General features: G+C 40.2%; 1 protein-coding gene across 3 annotated transcripts; it reads left to right on the top strand.

The window, feature by feature from the left end:
- The first annotated feature begins 1,099 nt into the window (after positions 1 to 1,099).
- On the top strand, positions 1,100 to 23,344 carry sh3bp2 (SH3-domain binding protein 2). 3 transcript variants are annotated; one of them, XM_054611969.1, is made up of 13 exons: positions 1,100 to 1,144; positions 15,636 to 15,775; positions 15,883 to 15,985; positions 16,276 to 16,393; positions 16,725 to 16,792; positions 17,149 to 17,234; positions 17,321 to 17,398; positions 18,268 to 19,018; positions 19,130 to 19,253; positions 19,702 to 19,757; positions 20,073 to 20,148; positions 20,518 to 20,577; positions 20,701 to 23,344. In XM_054611969.1, the coding sequence occupies exons 2-13, from the start codon at positions 15,640 to 15,642 to the stop codon at positions 20,827 to 20,829; spliced, it is 1,785 nt and encodes a 594-aa protein (XP_054467944.1). In that variant the 5' UTR covers positions 1,100 to 1,144; positions 15,636 to 15,639; the 3' UTR covers positions 20,830 to 23,344. The 3 variants fall into 3 exon arrangements, with proteins under 3 accessions (XP_054467944.1, XP_054467943.1, XP_054467945.1); XM_054611968.1 differs by lacking the exon at positions 1,100 to 1,144 and adding an exon at positions 6,418 to 6,734; XM_054611970.1 differs by lacking the exon at positions 1,100 to 1,144 and adding an exon at positions 9,891 to 9,950.
- The last annotated feature ends 1,956 nt before the right edge of the window (positions 23,345 to 25,300 follow it).

Genomic DNA, 25,300 nt, shown 5'->3' with positions numbered 1-25,300 from the left:
ACACAAACAATATTTTGGCAATACAGGAGAGATGATTTGACATCTAGCTAAAAGTGGGCCAAAAGCTTGATTCATGGTCGATGCAACCGGTTACAGTTATGAGGAAAGTCTTAAGAAACAGTCTCAATTTAATCAAAATCATCAAAAATCATGCAGGTTCATCAGATACTGCTTCAGCTCAGACTCCGGCAGCGACCAGCCGCCAACCCGTTGCACCGCCGCCTGCGCCATAAAAGAAGAAAACTGCTAAACATTGTAAGTAAATAATGCTCAGTTAAGAATGATAAAAAAATATATGTTTTTTTTATTTTATGTGCACTGTTAAACAAGTGATTTTACTTTTATTCGAGTACTTTTTTTTTTAAGGAACAGTACTTACATAACATATTTATGTTGTGATGATAAACATATTCAAAATATTTTTCTGAATGGACAACACAAGACATGTAAGTTATAGTATGCTGTAGAAGACCAAAAAAAAACATGCTATTTAATTTCAGTGGACTTTTACAGAAAAGCTTGGATTTCATGCTCCCCAGAGGATGATCCTCCATTATTTTGATGACTCTAGTGCCACCCTCAGTGCATCGACTCCTTTTTTCTTGGCACACACACTTGGTCATAAACTACAGGTTAGATATTGTATGTGTGTGTTTGTTTATCACATAATTGCTGACCAGATGTTAGAAGGAGTGGTCCGTCTACACTGCAAAGGGGAAGTTAGTCATGATGCTCATGCTGCGGTCATACAGCCAGTGAAACTTGATCCACGAGAGCAAAAATGCTCTCACTGCTTTGTGATATCTGGTGAGGATTCAAGTCACAGTAACAAAATGGGGCAAAGCAGGGTTAATGTAACAAGATAAAACAGTTAGTGCAGCTAAGGAGTGCTGTTCAGCCACGTTTCTTGTTTTTATGTTCAATGGGTTGTATGACTGCCCGTCTGTGTTTGTGAGAGCGCTGCATTCAGTTTCTCTTGTGGTTGAAGGGAGGGTGTCATGACACTTTATACAGTAGCTCTGAAGCGCCACGCCAGGAAGTGAACCGGGCTGAAGCCAGAAGCGGAGTTCTGCAGGGCTCAAACCCCTGATGACACAGACAGACACGGACAGAAGAGCTACACAGCTGAGGCAGCACTCCATGGGTGAGTTTAATTAAACATTTTAACAAGACTTTATCCAAGATGTGTGCTTTTTATTTTTTGTTTGAAAGGGTAGCTCTATGGTTTTTAGGTTTTCTTAAGCACTTGCTGTGTGAAGCACACTCTACATATATGGAAGTCTTTCAGGTTATAGTTCATGCTCTGTCTTTGATATAGTGGACCAGTTCATGGATCTAGAGAATAAATCTAGATAACCAGTAAAGTGCAGTAGACATGTCAATGCTGAAAAAGTCTTTACTTAACCTCATCAATAATGATGCTGTTAGCTATGATGCGATATGCCAACACTTAGCTTTGAATGTATGGCTGGTTAAGGACATTATGTATTCTCTTGTGTTTTGGTTGTAAAACAGGTGGCTTAAAAAAAACTAAAACATAAGACCATCTAAAGTTTTTTGTATAACTCATAATACAGCTCCATGCAAACCACTTTGGCAGGCTAACTGTGAAGCAAGACGTGAGCGGCGTGTACACATTCTGTCATCCAAACCCACATACAGACTGGGAAGCCTTGATCAATACGGTTAATAACTTCAAAACAAATACAGCAGAATATTTGTGTGATTTAAACAGCTGTATATGCAGAATTGGCTTCACTAAATGCTAAAATATTTCAAGTGTAAAAAATTGGGATTTGTCAGTGTGGATTGACACATTTAATAAAATACAAATTGATCTGTTTGAATGTGTGATGTGTTCTATAGTTTAAACGCTTTCAGTTTTGATTTGGCCATTAGATACCCAAACGCAACAGGCCAAGCCTGCCTGGCTATGGTTGCCAAAATAGGACTGGATAATCACAAGATTTAGCTTGTGATTAGTTTAGCTTTAAGCCTCAGATTACTTCATATTTTTGCACGCATTTATCATACTGTGTTATATATTGTTGTCACAAAATATATTTTTTTATATTTTAGATGACGATTTTGCTGAGCCCTACTGAAGCGTCACTAAAATAAGCTTGTTTGTTGCCATGCCAAGCTATGCAGGTGGAAGCACTGGGGTCACAGTTGTGTGGGGTCTTTTTTTTTTGGTTTGTGTTAAGAAGGTTATAAACTTACTTTTCTTTTTAACACAACTTCATACAACTTCTGGTTTATATGGAGCCATGTAAAGCCAGTTAGAGTGCATTGATGTGTGTTTTAGTGGGGATCATTCTGTTGCTGTCTCTTTTAAAAGTGGAAGTCATATGTTTTGTGGCATGTAGGCCTAAGTGGGTTAGGTTAAGTAGTAACATGTATGTAGGGTTGTAGGGTTGGATTTAATTCATTAAACTCTGCTGCGCCAATATAAAGGAGTTGATTAAGTCATAAACCCCCCCAAGGCTACTTTTGAAATATAATTCAAAACAGTAAGAGCGTGTAAGTTACTTTTTACGTTTGGGACCTTTCTGTAACAAAATAATCCAAGCTCACAAGTCCACTTACTAGCTTTCTGAGCTTTCAGTCGAGTCCAAGTGTGGAACTTTGGTCACGTGATATCAAGTAGTTGTGAACAATATTGGGATGGGAATCATAAGCCTAGTCTTTGTTCATAGATGTTAAATGCAGTCAACTGACTCCTGGTCAGTTAATGCTGTTTTGATCTGGAAAGTGTGTACAACAGTGTCATCATTTTTAAACACAATGCAGCCCTCAAGAATCTCTCTAGTAAGGGTTAAGGCTTGGGTAGGTGACATTGCAGCCTAATGAGGAATGGCCAATAGATGTGAAGCATCTGGACAATTTTTTTAATCCTGGGTAGTGTATCATAGTCTAAGACATCTGTCAACCTACATCTGTTCTGACACAACCAATAGGGTGTTCAATTTTTTTTTGGCCTCTTTTATCTTGTTTGACACCTTCTACGATATTTTCCTGAAACTGCATAAGTACCCTGTCATGGCCAAGTCACAATAAGAATGTATGTCTCTAGGATGGCCTGATGTGACCAAGTGGCCATCTGAAAAGGCAAAAAGACGGGTGTGCTACAAATACAGGTAGGAAAAGAGAGGAGGAAGTAAAGTAGGAGGGGAAAAACAGTAGCAGGTGAGGTGGAACAGAGAAGAGGGATTAAAAGGAAGAAAATAAAACAAAAGAGAAACTGAGTCCATTCAGTCTAACTGTGTGTCACTCCGAGGTTTATGTGTTGATGATTACTTACTGTATTTTTCCGTTTCTGTTCTAAGAAACAGACAGATTTGAAAAATTCCAAGAGGCTAAAGGGCTATTACTGGAGGGTTGTTAGGGGTTTGAGATTCTCAATGAGCAGCGATAGAATGGAGAATGGACACCAGCAGGAGAACCAGTGACCAGTGACTGCACTGCCAGCTTTCTTGCTGACAAACTAAGGCCTTGTGGTTTCATACTGGGCAGATGACTCACTGTAACAGGAACCAGTAGCCTAATATGAATAGCATATGTCACACCACTCCATGTGTATTTGCTTTCTGTTGCTATACTGCAAATGTTCCTAGTCGGCTAATACTGTATATAGACTCTGTAATCTGAAATGAATCCTAGTTGAAAATGTTTACATTTATTAGTTTGATCTTAGGCGATGTGTATCTGCCAAAGCATTTCCTGTGGGTAAACAGCAAACGTGCCAGTCATTGCAGTAACACACTCAACAGTTAAACTACAAATAAAGCCTGAGGTACTTTTGCCCTAACGATATTTTGCCAAAAATGATGTAGGAGGTTTTAAAGTCAAGCGCTTTTGATCTGAACGATCACCACTCCAGTCTACTTGACGTCAAAAAAATAAGCAGAAGCTCTAATGCCTATATATGTGACAGCACATCTTTTCCAAATATGGAATCAATTAATTGATCTTAGAAAATAACTGGCTGGTAGAACAACCTCTCCAGCGCCAGCACCAATTTTAATGAAATCTAACTGGAGTTGAACAGGAAGATTAAGACAGGATGAAGACAGTACTGGGCACCAGTCTCCTCTTCAGCATTTACCCATCAAACTTCCTCTCGGTCAAAAACATCACAGTGGCCTTATTAAACTTGCATTTGACTGAATTGATTTTCAGCCATGTGTAAAACAAGCTGTGAAACTGTGTGAGTAGTTGCGTGTGATAATCTTTCCAAGGTGTTACCATAGAAGATCATTTTTTCTTTATCATAGATGATAAAGAAACTTAAACAAGTACCCACCTGATCCACACAATCTCTCATTTGAAAAAGTGGAAAAAAGAGAGGATTTGTTTGGCGTTAAACTGCCGATAATCTGTATATTGTCTATACGTCAAGTCTGGTTTCTGAAACAAAAGGCGCAGCGAGGCACAGCTGGAATTGGAAGGTTCAGTGAGGTAATGCTCCTACAGGATTCTTGCCGCTGTCCCGATAGAAACATTGGTGGATTGGTGAGGCATCATGCTCCTTTAGACACATGCCTGTTGGGAGGTCTGAAAGAAAAGAAGGATAACTGTCAATCAGACTGATGCAAATTCTTAAACTTAACACTTGTTTAGTCGACTCATGACTGCATAATAAATCCTCACATGATACCCCACATTGGATGAGGCTTTTAATGCCCCTCAATCAATTCACCATCAATGCCCTCTTAAACCAAATGAGGCTTCAAAAAGTAACTTACACATGAGAGGACTTTTTTTCTACTTGGTGTTCCTATCAAGTTTTTAAAAAGTAGCAATATATTACATGAATAAAACTCTATCTTAATGAATAAATGTTCTACCTTTAGAACAACGATCATCATTCTATTGCTGTATGGCGCCTGCTGAAACCCATGAACAACCGATCTGATAAAAGTTGCTGAAAAGAGGACTGTATTCTATCTGCTACAGTCTCTGTTGACCCTTAATGTCAAACCTGGTGATTCAGCTCAGCAGCAGCAGCAGCAGCAGCAGCAGCAGCAGCAAAATAATCTGCTCTTTATGTGGTTTGACATTCTAACTTTAGTGAGACACCTCACAGTTTTAGCTGGGACACTGGTTAGAGGTCTTGCAATCAAAAGAAGACTTTGCACTGCTCTGTTGTTCGTGGTAATTTAAGAGGTCCTCTCACAGTGTGCAAACTGCAAAAAAACTGAGTTGCCATTATGGTGATTTTGTAATATAAATGTCATCCATATATTTATGGTAAGATATTTTGTTGTTTTCCATAATCTCTCTCTTGGGCCTCAGTGATGTTTTCAGTGATATAACATTTTGTGATTAACCCTGACACACTGTGATAGAAAGCAATACAAACCGTCTTTGCCTATTCAAGTTTATTTTTGAAGACCGAAGACTGATGAATAATTCAAGCTAAGGGTTGGTTATCTTCTTCAAAAACATTTAGTCATATTTGTTGAAATTCTCATTACATCACTGGATCGCGGCAATGGATGAATCAAATGCTCTGGCAAAGAAATGTAAAAAGGGTAGCTGTGGCTGTTGCAGGACTGCAATCAGTCTGTAAAATAATTTCATTCGGCTTGGAAGAAATGATTTGATGGGATTCCTACCTGTCTACCTACCTATCTACCTGTGCGCTCTCTGCCTGAGCACTCATTGCTCGTCACCGGAGTCCCAAGCTGCTAACTTAACAGCTGTGGTCACTGACAATAGCCATGTTCATTGTTTCCATTTATAATGGTTTTGGGGGAGTGCCTTTGGAGGGAGGCCAGAAGGGACTAGCTGTCAGTTTTGCTAACTTGGTGACTTTCTCAACACATTCTCACTCCTAACTTGTCAAATACCGACTCTTGTTCTATGGCCCTAAGCTCAAACTATGAGGCTGTACGTACCCCTCTAGCATCAGTTTTGGACATGTCAGGGACAGCGTGACTGTCTCTACTGGTTTCATGCATAGGGTCTTTTCATAATAAAAGTTCTGTGTCGACAGAAAGTTGCAGTACTCATAACAGATTTCAAATGTTCTCCCGCAACCTAACGCAGACACCTTTCACAACATATTTGTGGCCATGTCTGTATAAGTGTGTGTGTGTATGTGTGTGGGTGTGTGGGTGCATGTGTGCAGGACCTCTATTGTTCCAGTCCTAAGGGATGGAAAGTCCCCCAGCCTCTTTCTCAGGTCCTGTGTGTCCGACTGTGAGAGGCATATGTGTGTGTGTAGTGGTGTGGGTTGTATCCGGCAGCCAATCACATACTAGCTCTGAGGAAACAGGAAGGAACATGCTGCAGCCTGTCGACCAATGACAAGTCGGGGTTTAAGGAGGAGGCCCCTTCAGGAAACAACTGGCAGAGTATCATGGGTTTAGACCTCTTACAGACTTCCTTCAGACATCAGACCAACACGACTCATTGTTTTAACTTCCCGTCCGTCCACTACTTTGATTTGTTTTTCTATATCCAGTCACACTTTTCTTGCATTCATCTGTATTATTGCCAGTTCTTCAAAATCTTGCCGGTCTAATCCCTATAATCTTGAATCTGCATCTTTATCCACTCTATCCTCTGTCGCTCCACGCGTTAAAAAAGTATGGTGGTAAATTGTGCAGTGCAGCCGCCTTCATGTCCGCCGACATGTCCGCTCCATCCGTGAGGAATAAGAAGTCATTTGCTCGGAGCTACAAGCCAAGCGTCAGGATGTGTATTCGAGAACAGAGGGATTCCATGTAAGTTCAGTCTTTACTCTCTGCGAACCCGGCAAACTCTGTGTTGTTGACTTCATCTTTTGTTGTTGGCCTCGTTGTTGGCCTCTGATGTGCACTAGTTGTTACTTTATGTATGGCTGTATTCCCAGAAAAGTTGACTGGAGGGTCTTCCTTAACTGCCAGTTCTAGGACCTGTTTGTAGGTTGGCTTCTGTCTGTATCTGGGATAGCTTCTATTTTTTTAGGTGTCTTACATTTAGTGATTCTTGGTTATCAACTTAGGTAAATGGTGGTGGGATTTGCAAAACCACTCCGCTGGTATTTTACATCATCTGTATTTGTAATTGTTGTAAAGTTTCTTCCCCTTTATAAAAGGTCAATGAGGCAACTGAGGGAGTTCCTGTCTTTACCTGTTGAGATTCGCCTCAGTGAAGTAATCTTTAAATCTTTTCACATTACTATTTTATTCTCTTGTGTGCTGATGCTGTTGACCTAAAAATTGTTCATTTGATGGCTGCTGTTTCTATTGTTTAACCTCTCAGTCTACAGTATTGAGAACCAGTTGAGCCTTTTAGGAAGTCAGGAGGTCAGAAGTTAATACACAGTTTTCTCACGACGCATCGGAAATAGTGGCATGCTGACAGCTTTCACCAGACGTGAAACTTTGTTCAAAACGGTTCTGAGCAATGTCCATTTTAAGCAAGCTGAAGAACAGTGCTTACACTGCAGCAGGGACACAAACTGTATTTAATACTCTCCGTCAGTGTGCAGACAAACAGACACACTGTGTAGAAACTAAAATAAAAGGTCATGGTCAAGAAAAGTTGAGTTTAATGTAGTCAAGCTTTGTTCCCAAAAAACTTGTCGGAGGAAATGGTTTGGTGTTATAGGAGCCATTGATACAGAATCTACGACAGCAAAAAGGGGAAGGTTAGAGGGTATTAAACCGTTCAGGTCATTCTACTGAATGAGGCCTGATTACCTGATGTAACAACATTGCAATGTACATCATCACGCACACAACGTAGGCTGTTCAGTTGGTCATATCCTCATTTAGATGTGTCAGAATTTAGTGGGCATATTTCTGAATGGTCTGAATTTTATTCTTCCAAGTTTAATCCAAAGGGACTTGTAAGAGACCCAGTTGTTGTTGTTTTTTAGGTGGGGATTGGGGGTCTTTAGGTATACATCCTCTGACAGCTGAGAACCAGCTCAGCAGTTTGTGTCAAGTTGTTCATGGATCAGGGCTTAAAGAGAAAGGTGCTTAAGCGGAGCTAAGATTTATGAGAAAAATAATGTTTTTTGAACATGTAAATGTAAATATGTTCCAGAAAAAGCCCTAAATACAAGTATGAACCTGAAAATGAGAATGAAATGTTTCCTTCAAGACCTTTAAGACGAGAATATATGTCTGAGATGTGAGCAGAAGGGTAATTAAGATAGAATAGTCTATCTATCACACTGTGCCGAGTTCACTGCTTTGCTTCACACAAGAGAGGCACACGTTTGGGCAGACAGCTGACATCTGTTTGACCACAGAAATACCTTTGAAGATGCTACATTACATTTTGATAACTGAGTACAGTACAAAGCACCAATATCACAATAGAGTTTGGTTCATATATGCAGTAAAAAGTAAGGTGACATTTTTTATCGGATTTTGGTCATTTTATACTCAAAACATCCAAACAAAGCGTGACGCAGGCATTAGACATAAATCAGGTCTATCTGGTGGTATTTCAACTCACGGACACATACATTTTATTTTCCAGTGGAGATAATTCTTACGTCAGCTGTAAGTTGTTGCCACGGTAATTCCTCAGCAAGGTTCATTTACAGGAAATGTGTTCTTATTCTCGACCCTGTGTCGGGGGGAGGGAGGGTGGGCATGCAGTCAGGGCAAAATCTCATCGCTCTCTCCCTCTCTGCCTTTTTACAGATTTCTCCTTAATTTACTGTACTTATTTTTGTTATCTTTGTGGTATTAATTTCAGACTTAATACCACAAAGATTTTTTTAATCGTTGCCCAGTCTGTGTGTGTGTGTGTGTGTGTGTGTGTGTGTGTGTGTGTGTGTGTGTGTGTGTGTGTGTGTGTGTGTGTGTGTGTGTGTGTGTGTGTGTGTGTGTGTGTGTGTGTGTGCTACTTTGAGAGGACTCCGTACTGTAGCCATTATGGAAGTGTGACAGTTCCTGTTGAGTAGAATTGCCATATTTGGACACAGGAAATGATGATGCGTAGGGGAAGCTATAGGTACTGTTTCAACTTTCAATAAGTCCAGTGCAGCAGGTGTGTGTACGTGTATACGTGTGTACGTGTGTGTGTGTGTGTGTGTGTGTGTGTGTGTGTGTGTGTGTGTGTGTGTGTGTGTGTGTGTGTGTGTGTGTGTGTGTAAAGTAACATTTAACTTTCGGTTTCTGTTCTGTTTTTGTTTTTGGAGAGAGAACCAAAGGTTGCCACACACTGTCGGTCACTTGTGGTCACTTTATTATTCATTCCGTCAAACACAACCGGCAGCATCCAAATTTAAGGTATTATGCAAATCAAGTCCAACACAAATTTTGGGCGATAGAAAAGCTTTTGGAGTTCTTCAAACATTTCTCTGGCAGAGATAGGCCTTAAATCTGTCTCTGTTTAATTATGTTATGAGTTTCTCAATCTACGTCGCCCCTATCTTGTTTGATAATTTATCTGACTCATAACCACAGGCTGAGATTACCTGCAGCAATGACAATCAATATTGGTATTTTAATTGCATGAAAATGTATTTTTAAAAGTATTTATTCAGATTTTCTGAAGGTTTTACTTAATGTCTTCAGTGTGCAGACGTTCTGTCTCGTGCGTCTCGTGCGTTGTTAATCATCCATCTGGATAAATAAACCAAAGGGACAAAGCAAACACTCCAGAGTTCAGATAAACCTCTCTAAACCTACTAACTCTTTAGTTTCTATTCATGTGTTCAAAGTGGCAGTGACCATGTGAAGCTGAACAGCAGTGGAGGAACCGTTGTGGTCGACCGACAAGGGGGAACAGGAAGAAAATACACGCTCTATATGGCGGTTTCTGTTTCCTGAGCAGGACAGGAGTTTTTTTTTTTACTGCAGCTCGGACAGCGGTTTACCTTTAGATCTGCTCATGGGTTTTGTGCTTTTTTTTCCGCGCGTTGATTCGGGGAGGCAGTGGGGGTCTGATGATCAGCTCTGAGCCTTCCGCACACACTTCGCTCATTGCACTGCAAGGTAATTGGTTAGCCACACACACCTGGCAGCTGTGTGTCCTACCATCACAGATGTTGAACTTAAAAGTATTGTGGAACAATAATTAGACTTTACACACACACAATTACTATTTCACACAGTTTGGAGATCCTAAGCACTCTACTTCAGAGCTTTCAGCCATATCATGCAGACTTCGTGGTGATGGATAAGCTGATTGTTTTTTCTTTATCCAACCACTTAAATCCCCATGACATGTCAATCTTTCTCTGAGTTTTTAAAATGTAGTTTTTATGATGTTCTTCCAAAGAAAATGTTATAATCAGTCAAAATTGATTTTTAGCTAAAGATGGAAATAAAGAATGATCGACAGTTACAAGTCTTTGTCGATGGAACGAAATGGGATTTTCCATAGAGGTATTTCATTAATCACAGGCTTACAGACGTTAACATAGCCTCCATTTATACGTAACATCATAATGTTTAAAGGATACACTTAGGCCATGCACTGTATTATTTTTAATAAATTTGAGTAAATTTAAGAGCAGCAGATGCAGAAATACTTTTTGTGACATGTGGGCCCACCAGTAATGTCAAAAATTAAACTGGTTAGTAGTATGGTGTAGTTATTTTGAAAGGAAATTCATTTTCTATGGCAAAATTAGGTTTTCTGGTCTAGAAACACAAACAGATATTCTTGCAGTGTAACAGGGTGACAACTAGGCTACTCTTCACCTAATATGGATGTAAACACCCTTAAATTAAAAGTTAACGTTAGAACTTAAAAGTCCTAGAGATTGTTCCATTTCATATCTAATGCCCTGCAGTGTATATTCTGCTAGTCATACACTGCACTCTGTCTTTATATTTTCCAATGAAATGATACAGGCTTAAATGAATGTCTTGTCTTCCCCTGCCACTGTCATTGTCCTGCGATGTGATTCATCAGGGGTTTTCCATCACACAGCTGTGCAGGTTTCTATTTCAGTTTTTCTGGTCAGTCAACTGTTGTCAGCGTGTTCTCATGAATCCAAGGCAGCCCTCCTTCTTCTTTGTAAAAGGCAACATACTTGTCACAGAGAAGAGGTCTAAAAAACTCAGAAGAGACACATTTCTTGGAAAGGCCTTTTTACAGAAAGGCTCCTGGGGATGGGGACAGTTTAACCGCTTCCTTGATCTCTTCAGAAAAGCCCAGGAGATTATATTCTCACATTGGTCAAAGTCTCACCCCAACACCTGGCTGTCAACATTGACAAGCTGTCATCTAAGCTTGCACGTCTTCCGATCTTGTTATTACACTTAAACATTAGTTGATCAGGCCGTCTGCTCTGCAGTCCCATCACACAGTTAAAATCTCAGAAATGAACACTGCTTTAAATCCCTGTTGAAACCCAGACATTGTTTTGCGTTGTGTCTGTATCTGTGTGCCCAGGGAGGAAATGTGTTTGAATGGGTCTGGTATGTGCTTCCCTTCCTGGCAAACAGCTGCTCTCTGATAAGCATCTCTGGCTCACAAACGTCAGTTTAGGATGGAGAACTTAAAAGAAAAACCAAAATAGTGGGGTGAGAGGGTTTAAAGCCTTAGTGTACTTTTACACTCATTAAATTAAACATCAACCAACCAGATTGTAATTTGGATCAGTGTTTTTCAACGTGGGGGTCTCGTGAGATGAATTAAGATATTTTAGACAGATGAATGGTTTTAACATTGCATTGACTGTACCAGTGGTATTATTTCCATTGACCATTCTGAGAAAAGTAAATGCACCAAATTTTAAAGAGTAATTTCTCGCTGTTGTTTTTTCCTACATGGTGTTTCTCATTAACAGTATTCTTGTCATGCAAATGTGATGTAAGGAGAAGTAAGTATGACCTGTGGAAAATATGAATTTCACATGTTGGTGGCTTCATGTTGCAGTTTGGGTAAATAAATCCTGTTACCCTTTCCTGACAGAGAAATCAGTCACTGTTTCATTCATCATCTCCCTTTAAGTGGAGGAAGTGACCTCATCTAACACAAGAACTTATTTGGGCAAACAAGAGTGATTCTACTGAATGTCATTCACAAGGTTCCCTTTTTTGTGTCCTCTACACATTGTTTTCCAAGTGTTTATTGAGATACTTGAACAAAACTATGACAGTGCCAGTATTTAGGGCTTTTATAAATAAAATAATATAAATATTGTAAAAAGAAAATCCAGATTTGTGTCTTTTTAGTTTTAGTTTTTTTTTTTTAAACACTAGAACTACAGGACCACTGATTTCTTATTTTTTTTGGGGGGGTGGGGTTATATTATGAGAGAAAAGTCAGGAGAGAACGCGACATAATTAAAGAATATCAAACATTACACAAATTCTTAATGACGTTAACAACATTTTTGTAAAATAATACAGATAGATACTTATTGCAACGTTTCTTCTCAAATATTGATATTCTTAAACATTTCAGATTTTTCTTTTCAAACAGTGACTCTGAAAACAAAAGGCTATAATTTATAACATTGCAATCTAATTTGCATTTAACATTTATAAAAATGTTGGATGCAAAAAATGTGTCAAAAAGAATAAGAGCCAAAAGCAGTTGAAATTTGAATCTAAAGGTTAAGTATGTAAACACTGAAAGCAGTTGGTGGAATAAACTGATGTTACAGTTGAAAAGAAAGAGACAGCGTGTGCACTGCAAACAGTTGAAGTGGCAGTTGTTATGTAAGCAGTGAGAGCAGTTGAGACGTCATGAATGTAATCAGATGTCCGTCCAGTTTTTACCTGAGCAGATCTCGATCATCTGTTGATGGAAAAGTTGCTGAGGCGTAGAAACATGAAACTGTCATCGGAGTGTCATCATGTCGCTTCACTAGGACTTCAGGAAATCCTTGTATCGATGATGCATTTGAACTTTGACCTCCATCAGAATGACAAGAGGTTTACTTAACTTTAATTTATCTTTGTGTGGGTGTGTGTGTGTGTGTGTGTTGTTGCCTGTGTTCGCTAGTTATCAGTTGTAGGTCTTTTTGAAGTCCCCCCCCCCCACACACACACACACACACACACACACACACACACACACACACACACACACAGTTCACTCAGGGGTCAAAAACAAGCAGCAGCTCCACCCCAGTGATTTATTGTGTCTTTCTGTTCTCATTCCCTCTCTCTGTACACACTCCCCTGTTTCTGATTTTTTGCTCACTCTGTTTTAATTCTTCAACATTGCATATTTTGCCAACATCTCAAAATGAGAGTGTTTGGTTGGAATCTTTGAAGCAGGGTGTCAGACCTTTGACATCGCTCGTTTACTCGCCAGACTTGGTGAATATTAGTGCATATTAGTGAATATTAGTGCATATTCGATCTAAAGCGACTTGTTCAACAGACCAAAACTTGAATGTTTAGGTTTGCGAAAGTGGAACCAAGGATAGCGCAGGGTTACTCCGACCCTGCGAGCACTAGTTGCACAATTCCGTTGAAATAAAAACATTTTGCTCAGAAATTCTGTTTCAAGGCTTTTGTGCTTCTTCACAGTTGGGAGAATTGCAATCTGCAACAGACTGTTCAAAGAAAGATTCCTCGAATTGGAAACAGAAAGAGGATTGTCATGACTTTTTGTGTGTAGTGCGACAACATGAATGCTTTTGATGACCGAATTTCCACAAGTGTTTGCTTTTATCCCCATTTGAACATGTCCTCATACATCATCCCTGTTACGACATCAGGCTCTTCGCCATAACTGCTGCATATTAAAACTGAATTTGACATGAAGAATAACTGGAGTGCAATTGTATCAAATGTCAGCCTGCCAGTCACCGCATGTCAAGGTCACTTCACACATGAAACAGGTGTGGAGAAAGCAGATGTGATTCGGTACACTGAGTAGCCAAACAACCGTCCCTGCAGGTTTTTATCTCAGTGAAAGGGAGTGGATTTTGGCGAGAAATCCTGGTAAATGTGGAGTTCCTCATTCCTGAGTTTCACACACACACACACACACACACACACACACACACACACACACACACACACACACACACACACACACACACACACACACACACACACACACACATACACACACATCCCTCCCTCCCTCTCCCTCTGAGGTCAGTAGATGCTGTTGATAGACTGGAAGTAACACATAAACACATTAGAGGATGAAGACCTTTACTTGGGATGTTTATTTTGACTACTGCTCTCTCTGTCACACACACACACACCTTACACTGAAGCTTTGAACACATGATATGTTTCCTGTCTGAAATAAATGTGTCTGTGTGTGTGTTCATGTAGAAATCTGTGTGAATACGTAAGTACACTATCTCAGTTTGAGTGTGTTTATGTGAGAGGGAGGGCGAGAGAGATAGAAATCAACGAAGGAAGTCTGAGAGAGAGAGAGAACGAGAGATCAGTCGGGACTGAGAAAGCATCAGACAGTGAAATGAAAAATAGATCAGAGGAGGCAGAAAAACCAGACGGACAGTTCCCCTCTCAGTTCTGGATCTGATGAGACAGTGAACAGTGAACCCACTGAGGACAGAAAGAAAAGAGGAGTTTTATTTGTCTCGGTCATGGACCTACTGCCGGCGTCAGCGTCCACAGTGTTAGCCTCCACGGTCAGCCTGTTGAGGGAGAGCGCTGCCATTCAGAGCATCAGCAGGACGCTCAACAGGAGGTAGGCAACACCTGAGCAGGTCACACCTCCACATGACTGTGTCAGCGGATGATATTCTGGAGCAAGAAAGATTTTTGAGATTGAGAAAAAAATTTAGATTATCACACTTTTAAGATAATGGAATACCACATTACATATCTTTTTCCCCAACGTGTATATCAGCCACCAGCCATTGCTTTAACTTAGTGTTCATGATAAGCCTAGAGTGAATGCACTCAACATACAGTAACAAACACCTGATGGGTGTACCATACATGCTGGATTACTTAAAACACGTATTTTTATCAAAATATGAGATGAAAACCAAGTCAGTTCAGATTTTTTGTGGTGTTGTGAGAGAGATTATGTGGGCAGGGTTGATGCAGAAGTCGCATTGTGAGAATTTGGTACTAAATTTCGAAACAGATTTTTTGTCTTCATCTCGGGCCTGGGACAGCCCAAAATAATGATGGACAGGGGCCTGTAAGGTGTATACAGCACTTTGTAATTTATAGCATCATGTCATCGGTGTATGAAACCACTTTACCGAAGACACATTTCTATTTTCATGTGCATTTTGAAGTTTTGCCTTAGAGAAGCTGTACATAAACCTCAGAATTTTGATAAAAAGTATTTAAATTGTTACGCTCGCTTGATCTGGTTTTTGACTTTGTCGAAAAAGAGTTGATGTGCTAAATGGATCATGGAAACGCCTTGCCAAATAACTTCCAATGTAGTGAACATTTAACTCGCATGACCAATCAGCTGTCCATCACAGTGCTTAGAGGAGTGAACAGTCTCTCTGAGAGCTTTGAAGCTCTCTGTGTAATAGTTGATGTAGCTTGGAAAGCCCCCAAAGCGTAGCTGTTAAGGAAGCAGGTTTAGGGAACACACAGGTTGTGGGTTTGAATCCTCTCTGTATCTTCAAATATCTTGTTTTTTCTTATTTTATTCAGAATATTTTGTGCGACTCCTGAGCTGGCTGCCTTAACTGTTTGATCTGTCACGCAGTGATACAACAATAATAATAACAAACGCTCCTCTCTTTTCCTCTCTGGCAGAACCATGTCATCTCCAGAGATGTGCTGGCCCGTGCCGATGCCGGCCATCGGGGCTCAGAACCTCCTCACCATGCCAGGAGGAGTTTCCGCGTCGGGATATCTCCACAAGAAGGGAGGCAGCCAGTTCAGCCTCATGAAATGTGAGTTCACAACAAAAAATATGAAGTGTGTGTGGACAGAACAAGCAGTGCGTCCAAGACTATGTTGTAATCTCCAGCTATCTAAATGCATGTTGCCTGTTTTGCAGGGCCACTGAGGTACATCATCATCCACAAAGGCTGTCTGTATTACTTTAAGAGCAGTACCTCTGCTGCACCACAGGGGGCGTTTTCTCTCAATGGCTACAACAGGTCAGTAGTTCACATCTGTAATTATGATACTTCCAGACTCACAGTTTTGTTAACCACCTGTGTATGTGGTTCACACTGTATATCTGTATACAAGTCTCCAATACATCAACACTCAAAATATCCTTTTTAGTTGTTGAGGCCTGAGTTAGAGTACATTAACCTGCACAAAGACTTTCCAGCGTGAGCTTGTGGCTGTGTTTGCATTTAAATGCAAAGCATGAGTGCAGGGCCTTTATTTGAAGCGCTTTACAAATTTTGTCTGAGCATAACACATTGATCTTCTTCCACAGAGTGATGAGAGCAGCAGAGGAGACAACGTCCAGCAACGTGTTTCCCTTTAAGATCGTCCACTTCAGTAAGAAACACAGGACGTGGTTTTTCTCTGCAGCCAGTGAGGACGAGAGGAGGGTGAGAACAACCACACACGTACTCTGCACATTTACTCACGTGTATGGACCCCTTGTGAGAATTGTTTTTAACTGCCACAGTAGCTTTTATGCCTTTTAGAACTATTTTTCGAGCCATTTCACACATGGAATTTGTTCATCTTATCCAATAAATCTAAGTGTTTGTAATTGTAATAAAGATGAGCAACCAGGTTTGAATTGGTTAACTGTTTTATAGCCATATATGAGGAATAATTGGCTCACAGAGTGTACAGTTGCAAAGGTCACTCACTGTCACTGTCACTCTCATCTGCTAAAAATCTTCATACTATATATTGGTATTCCTTTTACAGAAATGGATGCGACACCTGCGGAGGGAGATAGATCACTATAACGAGAGAAAAGAGTCCCACATTCCGAGGTAACGGCACACTGTAGACTCAACTGTGTTAAAGAAAGTCTTTTTCATAACATATGCTGTTATCAGGGGCATTAGCAGCTCATTTAATAGATTGTCTTTATATTGAGTGTCTGTGGAGCTCAGGGAGCCTGATTTCACAAGAAAACATTGTTTTTTATTGGATAGGATGCCAACATTTTAAAGTAGACTAACCAGCATTCATGGCTTCGTCTCATAAAGTCGTTCAAAATGAATTAACTGAACAATGCAATAAAAGAAGCCCAAATGTTTTTGGATTACATGTCTACTTTAACTCATTGTTCAAACCTATTTTTAAATATCACCTGTTCATGATAACATTTTCTTTGTTTCCATAGTGACTCTGACTCAGATGCAGACAGTTTCTATGGCACGATTGAGAAGCCCATGGATATTAAACACCACGTGGCTAATGCAGAAGATGGTAAGACCACCTAAATAACTACAAAAAGTGACACAAGGTTTACTTGTGCATCATTACACTGTGTTTTCTGTTCTTTCTGTGTGTAGAATATGGAGATGATGACGATGAAGATGACGAGGATGACTATTTGGAGCCAGACAGTGACTGTTCATCGATATCGACAGGTGACTCCACCCAGCACAAACACACCGCTCTAGCTGACTCGTACATATACATTCCATTACAATGGAGGAAACAGCACATTGAACTTCAACTGTTACATCAGAACTGAGAGTGATGAGGTCAAAGGTCACATCCGGATAACCAGACCCCACGTGTTTTTGTTACTTATCATACGAAAGTGGAGTTCCTGGAAACTGATAAACAAGCTGAGTTGAAAGAGGCAAATAGAGGAAAAGCAACTGGGTTGGAGGAAGTAGGGACAATAAAGGGAATGCAACTAGAAGTACACTTCTAATGGATTTTGTAATTTTCTGTGTGTGTGTGTGTGTGTGTGTGTGTGTGTGTGTGTGTGTGTGTGTGTGTGTGTGTGTGTGTGTGTGTGTGTGTGTGTGTGTGTGTGTGTGTGTGTGTGTGTGTGTGTGTGTGTGTGTGTGTTATTTTTAAACACATCCAGGAATTTACTGGGGTTTATTTGAATACAAAAAAAGAGAGTGATGATTTGATTTTCTGAAAATCAAAGTGAGAACAAAGCTACGTGAACAAAATGATATCTATATGGGCGGACTGTCTATAAAACATGTATTTATTGAGGGACACCAGTTGATATTATTTAAAGTGTTTTCTGTGCTGTCCTTACTACCAGGTGACCTCTTTCACTTTAAAACAGGAAACAAAACCACTTTTAAACAATCTGAATATTTTTCAGTAATATTTTTGTTTTTATATTCAGTTGCAAAAAGGTGCATGTTTGTATGTATGTAGTATTTACAATTTTACACATAGGGAAAACATTAAGTGCAGTAAACACGAATCCAAAACTGAGAAACCAGCCTGATTTCTTATCTTTCTTTGTTTTTTTTTACCTTTTCAGGTCGACCTGCGGGGCCGCCCCCCTCCTACCCCCCTCCCCCGGTGCCGGTATCGTTCCACCTCCGTCAAGAGTCCAGTCCAGGCTTCCACAAAGGCCAGCCTCCTCCCGTCCCGCCGCTTCACAGAATCCCAACCAGCCCGCTCCCCAAAAAGCCCCCGCCCTTTGTCCCCCCTCCCTCCATACTGAAGGACTTTCACAAAGGCACGCCCCCTCCTCTCCCCTTCGCCCCCCACCTGCACAAAGCCGTGTCTCTCGTCCCCCCAACTCCTCCTCCCCCCAATGCAAAGAGAATAACCCAGTGCAGGGCGACGTCCGTTGGGGGACCCGGGAACGACCGGAGAGACTGGAGGCCTGTGCCGGCCGTGTTGGTCCAAACCCCCGCCACTCTGCCTATCTGTGACCAATTAGAGAGCAGGATGGTCTTAAATGGTCCCGCCCACTGCTCCCTTAATGCTGGAGGGAGCCAATCAGTGGGCAACAACCACCATGGGTTGATGAACAACCACCGTGGCAAGCCGAGCCTACCTCCTCAGTATAACATTGGAGGGTCCTCGCTCAGGCCCGTGATGTCAGAGTCCCTGTCCCTCAGCAAGACCTCCTCCATTCACCCACCAATGCCTGGCCACCTTCCGCCCTCTCCTCTACTTAAACATGGACTACACAATAAGCCAGTGATTCCCAAACTTCCTCCACCTACACTCAAACCCCCGCTGCCTGCAGCCAAGCCCAAGCAATCAGGAACCCAGCTGCAGTAAGTTGGACTCGAACACACAAAACATTAAACACAGAATTCTTTAATGTGAAATAATGTAAAGGGTTAATCGGGTTGAAGCTGCCACACTAAGGTGTATTTTCCCCCCAGAAGAGCATCTCCAGATGGCCAGAGCTTCCGTTCGTTGGGAAGCGAGACGCCAGTGGAGTTCAGGAGGAAACGAGACTCGTCCAAACACAGCGGAGGAGAGGAGTCTGACGAGGACTATGAGAATGTAAGAGAGACTGACGTGCTGTCACAACTGATATTGACCCGCAGACCTCTCAAACACTGTGCATAGATGTTGCTTTAAGCCTCCTGAGCCTCTGAGTTGAGGTGCTGCTCACACCACAAGACATTTTTTGGTTCCAGACTGTCACGTTGACGTGAGGTCGCACAAACAACGTAACCGACCGGGTGTAGCTACTGGTTCCAAAATGATCACACTTAGAGAAATCATGTGAAACGTAACTGACTGCTGAAGGCATGCAGGTCTAAAATGTATACCTGCAACTTCAAAGTGTGTTTGTCTGTGTCTGTGTGTCTGTATATGTGTGTGTGTGTGTGTGTGTGTGCATTTTCTGAGCATATATCTCAATCTCAAGATCTCAATGCACCTCATTTAAGCCAACATCAGTGCTCCAATAAACACGTTGTGTTTAACCAGGTGTTTCTATCTGCAGGTGCAGCTGCCAGACTCTGTGTTTGTTGATACCACTGAAACCAGCTTCGTAGAAAAGTAAGATGGATACACTTTTTTTGTAATATAGAAGTTAAAACTGAAATATCCCCTCAGCAGGCCATAGCTCTGCTGCTTTGCAGAGCAATTCTGCCATCTAGTGCTTTGTTTCAGTTTATTGACTGGGTCTTTATTTATGAACCGGATGTGCAGTAAGATTAGTTGCTACATTGTTTAATCGTTGTTATTAACAGCTTTAGTTCACCTCAGTTCATACCAATAATGTAATTTGATAACACAATTCTTAGTTTATCTGTGATGATCTGTTAAAAGTATGTGATAACCTGTAACCTGAGATGATGTTTGTACCCGCAGGATGTTCAGAGAGAGCTACATCCCTCCACAGGACGGACTGTACTGCATCCGAAACTCAGGATCCAAAACATCAAAGGTAAAAATAAAAATAAAAAGCTGCTTTTGTCACTGACTTCACAAAAATGTTACCAGTCTTATCATATCAGCATTTACGTTAATCTTTAGATAACTCTACTAATGACGTGAAAGGCAAGTTAAAGACAAAATGAGTGTTATGCAATGATGAAATATTTGTTATAGGTCCACAGTAGCCAGAGCTTCTCTGTGTAAGGTCATTCAGTTAAACAAAAATGTCATTACAGGTTTGCAGAAGCAAGACATCTTTTGTTCGAATTTCTTATATCTTAATATCTAAAGTCTGTGTCATCGATATGACATTCAAGTTAAAATATCACCTGATCCTGACAACTAAGTCCTAATAAAAACTTTCTGGTGTGTTTCCCAGGTGCTGGTGGTGTGGGATGTCAGTATAGGCAAAGCCAGAAACTACCGACTGTTTGAAGAGGTGAGAAGCCCGCTGTTATATTCATACAGTTATAATCATTTCTGTGCAGAAATTAAATAGAAAGACAATGAAACATTTGCAGTATTTAAGTCTTCTGTTCCCCGTGGGTGTTTTTTTTGCCAGGAGGACCGCCTGTTTCTGGACAACGAAGTCACCTTCCCCACTCTGTCAGCTGTGATCGAACACTACTACAGTCATCCTCTTCCTCACCACGGCTCGCTCTGCCTGCAGAAGCCTTACACAAAGACGTAAGGCTGCTGATCAACGCAGTCAAACCAAAGAGGAACGGAGAGTCGGGCCCTCCTCTGCAAGTGAACTCCTTCTCCGTCAACCAACTGCTGTGGATATAAACTCACTCAGACAGAAGAAATAACTGTCACAGTATACCAGAACTGATCATGCCTCTCACTGTTCAGTGGAAATGACCATAAAGCTTCATGTTAAACAGCAACCACAGTAACCTTTCTAGAATTCTGACTGCTAGGACACCAGGTATTTATTAGAAGGAAAAAAACATTAGCAATCAACAGTTAATGGAACATAATTGACCTTTTCTTTAACACACACAAGACTCTTATCTTAACAAAGCAAGCTGTCCTAATCCTCCTCTGTGCACTGAAAACACAAGTTACTGTAAATACAAACCAAAATACATACCTGTTGATCAGTGTCAAGAATCTGAAGAATCAGTGTCAACAGGAAACTGTGTAATGATGTAATGATACTGATGAAACACAATCCATGAGCCAGTGTGGCCATCCACAAGGATGCAATGTATTTTGCCCACAAAGGGGCGCTATCACACCAAGTGACAAAAAAAGAATTCCAATCTAGCCTCATCTGGCATGTGGGTTTAGCTGCGGTTCCTTTGGGTCTGTCCCATTGCGCCCACACTTGTGCTGCTTGGGTAGCAGTCAAGTCCCTGCTTGTGTGACGTGTTTCAACTGCTAAAAGTGTGATGATGTGACACAGCGAAGACCATCCTGCCACTCATGACAATACATGACTCATTCAATGCTCAGGTGGTTTTATACATTTTTTTTTTTACATAAAGGACAATGAGGTAGAATCATCCAATCAGCATTATTGCTACATTCAGATGACAGAGAAAGACAAACTAACATTCAGAAACACCTATGTGTCTGTGCATCAAATATATATCATAAATCACAGGAATCATCCAGAAAAAACAATTGTCTTTGAAACTACTACATAGGAAAATCCTTAGCAAAAGTAGAATAATATGAAATGGTGATGTATTACTCGCCCCCGAATTAAAAAAAGTAAAAATTGTATCGATGCCTACAAAAAATGAAAAGGGAGTTTGCATCAACAGAAATAAACTTACAATCAAAGCCAGTTAGACATTTGTTAAAGAAAGGGAAAACTGTCAATAATACTAACAAAATACATATCACTGATTATTAACAAAGTATTTAAAAAAAAAAGAATAAATCCCTTAGATGATAGAGGTTTAATAGAAACTAGAACAACCGCCACCAACCAGTCATACTGCAGTTTACATCCATGTCTGTTCACAAAACTTCACTTCATCATTTTATCCTTTTGTGTGAAATTGTCATTATTAGCAAATGAATTCTTGAGTTTTGCCAAAAACTGTCACTGTCACGTTTACCATGTATCATAGTGTGGATGGGTCATGTTTGAGTAAGTTGTTGAAATGCAAAGCCTGTTTGCACGTAAAGTACTAGTATGATCTGAAACGTGGGTCTAGTGTGTTGTTCTCATATGAAAGTCAAGCACAGGGACATTTCCTCAAATAGATGGCTTTATTTGTGTTACAAGTAATGATAGCCTTGATATTGACTGTTTAACCGAAACCCGGATGAGTAAATGGATGACATTTAAAGTGAAATGACATTGTGCGCACTGTGCACACTTGTAATTACCATCTGGAATGACAGACAAGACATCAGTAGATTGTCCTGGAGGAAGGTCATCTCTGTGACTATGAGATTGTGAATGTTTGGAGCACGTCTGTACACAATGCCCGGATCTTTTTTTATTTTTATGATTTAATGATTGGGATCAGCATTCAAAAAATGCCAATGATGCTGCCCAATCTCTTTTAAGTTTTTTCCTAAAGGAGAGTAGTTTATAATGCAGAAGATGCCTCCGTCATCTAAATCATTCCTTCAGAAAGAAATATTCCAACATGTCATAGAGACCTTTTTTTATGTCTGTTTATTATCGGCAGACCTAAAAATAACATGTGGGTGCTACTGCCAACAACTGGACCAGTGTGGGACTGTTATGAGAGGAACGCACCGTCTTTATATATTTCACAGATCTTCAGCCTCTCGTCCAGTCTATGTACATCAATTATTTGTGTGTTATCAAAGGGCAACATCTCATTTATTTAGTGTGCAGAACACATGCACCAAGTACAAAAACTGTAATTGCAATTTAAGCATCCCAAGGGCTTGTAACGCTTCAATATTATGTACTTTTTCTTGCAAGTCCTTGGAGGGTAGAAAACACCTCACATATTAACAAGAAATGAAACCAGACAATACAAAGTGGTGCAAATTGTCAGACTGAACATGAAGAAATTTGTTTGTTCTCAAAATTTGTTTGTTCTCAACTGCGAAAATGTTGACATTGTGCAATTACAATTTGCACAGCACTGACTTCAATGTATACATTTCTATATATTTATATGTAAATGCTGTAAGTACTGTAAAAAAAAAACATGTCAAAATGTAAATATATTGTTTTTCTACATAAATATATGTTGAGAGTGTATAAAGAATTGCTAAGAGTATCTAATCTTTGACGTTGCAGCTTCCTGAGTGTCAATTAAAGGCACAGGGTTGAGCTTCATAATGCTGATAGACTGCGGACTGATCTTGAGTAAGACCCCACTTATAACTTGTCTAATGATAGATTTTTATTTTTTTATTAATACATTTTTCATTTAATTCATTATATGTCAGCACTTCAAAAACCGTCTCCGAGCCCAGAGATAATCGATTTACAAAATTCCAATCCTGACATCTAAGGGGATGGAACCAAACCACTAAAGTTTGTTGCTTTTTTTCATATATGACTTACTATACTTTTAACCAGTAGAGTTAGTATAAATACAGTATATGAACTTAGCACACATGAATCATCTAAAACTCTGTTAAAATTTAGGGTGAAGACACACCGAGAGCAACCAAATTGCTTTTTCCTCTTTTAAAACCAAAACATGGTGTTAAACGATACAGACAATAAAACATAAATCATATATTTGTGCGGCTTGTCCAGGTGTGATCAGACATGGCAGTTTCTCACCTTCAGTCAACAAGTCATACTGGGATCATTGCGGCCCCCTGTGACCAGAAAGCAGACAATAACCAGTGCATTCATACATACTGTGCATTTCAATTCCCATACTACTACACAATTTATTATGCCAGAAATAGATTTAGTATATTTATTGTAGTCAAATGCAAATGCAGTATGTCTAAAATACAAGGATGTCCTGCTGCACTTTAAAAAAGATAAAAGGTTCAAAGGATGAGTACTTACTGACTGGTCCAATAAGATGCATGTCTGATTCTGCCAGTGAGAGCTTGTTTCAAAGCTCTCACTGGCAGAATTGAAAACCACTATCACTGAAAACACACTGACACAAAAACAACAATCTGAAGATTGTAATTGAAAACACATCCGAATGCAAAAAATAGAAGTTAATGATATTAGAAGTGCAAGGTCATAAATAAATCAAGTGTGTTACATCTACTCTTGGAAGCTGGGATCTTCTTTTTAGCCTGTGTTTTATTTTTTAGTGGAACTTTCTTCAGAGCCGATACAACAATTTCCAATACAAGTTATCCAACGTCAGTGTTTCCTTTACAGTTCAGATTTTGTTTTCAATGCCAAATTTTGGCTCCACACAGAAGACCACCTCCACTGGGATACAGCTGGAAGCTGAGGATAACCTTAGTGAGATGGAGGCTGCGGGTATCTGAATTGGCATGGGACGAGAAAATCAGTGCATGCTTACAATGGGTAAGGAAAAAACAGCTGATAAATACCAGGTGTGCCAGTTGATCTCTCAGTTGTATTATGCATGAACATCATCGCACACCACTTTGCATAAAACATCAGTTCATTCCTTCTTGCTTCATTTAGAAGGAGCAACAACCCCGAATTTCCAGATGAGCGTAACCAGTTCTGAGTGTTGCTGTCTGTGGTGCTGAACAGCGTTTATGAGGCCAAAAGGAGATTAATAACTGGATTAGCAAGATAAATGTGATCCGCCCATACATTGATTATACTTCATGGATATATAAGCAGCTGTACATTCTATTTTTATTTATTATTCTGACATTTTTACTATGTTTTTGTTTTAATCCACCGTCACTGTGCTCTATAGTAATGACTTTTTTTTTTTTTAATCTACTCATCAATTAAGTGAAATACATTACTTTATATTGTTCAATGTTGTGGTACCAATCATTGTTATCATTTTTTACAAGGTTATGGCTCATTTTGGAGAAGATGAATCGGTCTCCCCACTGACGTCAGGACAGCAGAGTCGCTGCCCATCTTTCGGCGCAGGCTGAAAACTCACCTCTTCATGAAGTACTACCCTGAGCCTTCCTCGTAGCACTTATTGTATTCGTATCAGTTCGCTGCACTTATTGTATTCGTATTCGTTTACTGCACTTATCCTATTCGTAGTAGTTTGTAGCACTTATTGTATTCGTAT

The sequence above is a fragment of the Anoplopoma fimbria genome, chromosome 14, assembly GCF_027596085.1.
Source record: "Anoplopoma fimbria isolate UVic2021 breed Golden Eagle Sablefish chromosome 14, Afim_UVic_2022, whole genome shotgun sequence".
In the NCBI taxonomy this organism is placed as follows: Eukaryota; Metazoa; Chordata; class Actinopteri; order Perciformes; family Anoplopomatidae; genus Anoplopoma; species Anoplopoma fimbria.
This window is presented reverse-complemented; position numbering and strand designations above follow the sequence as displayed.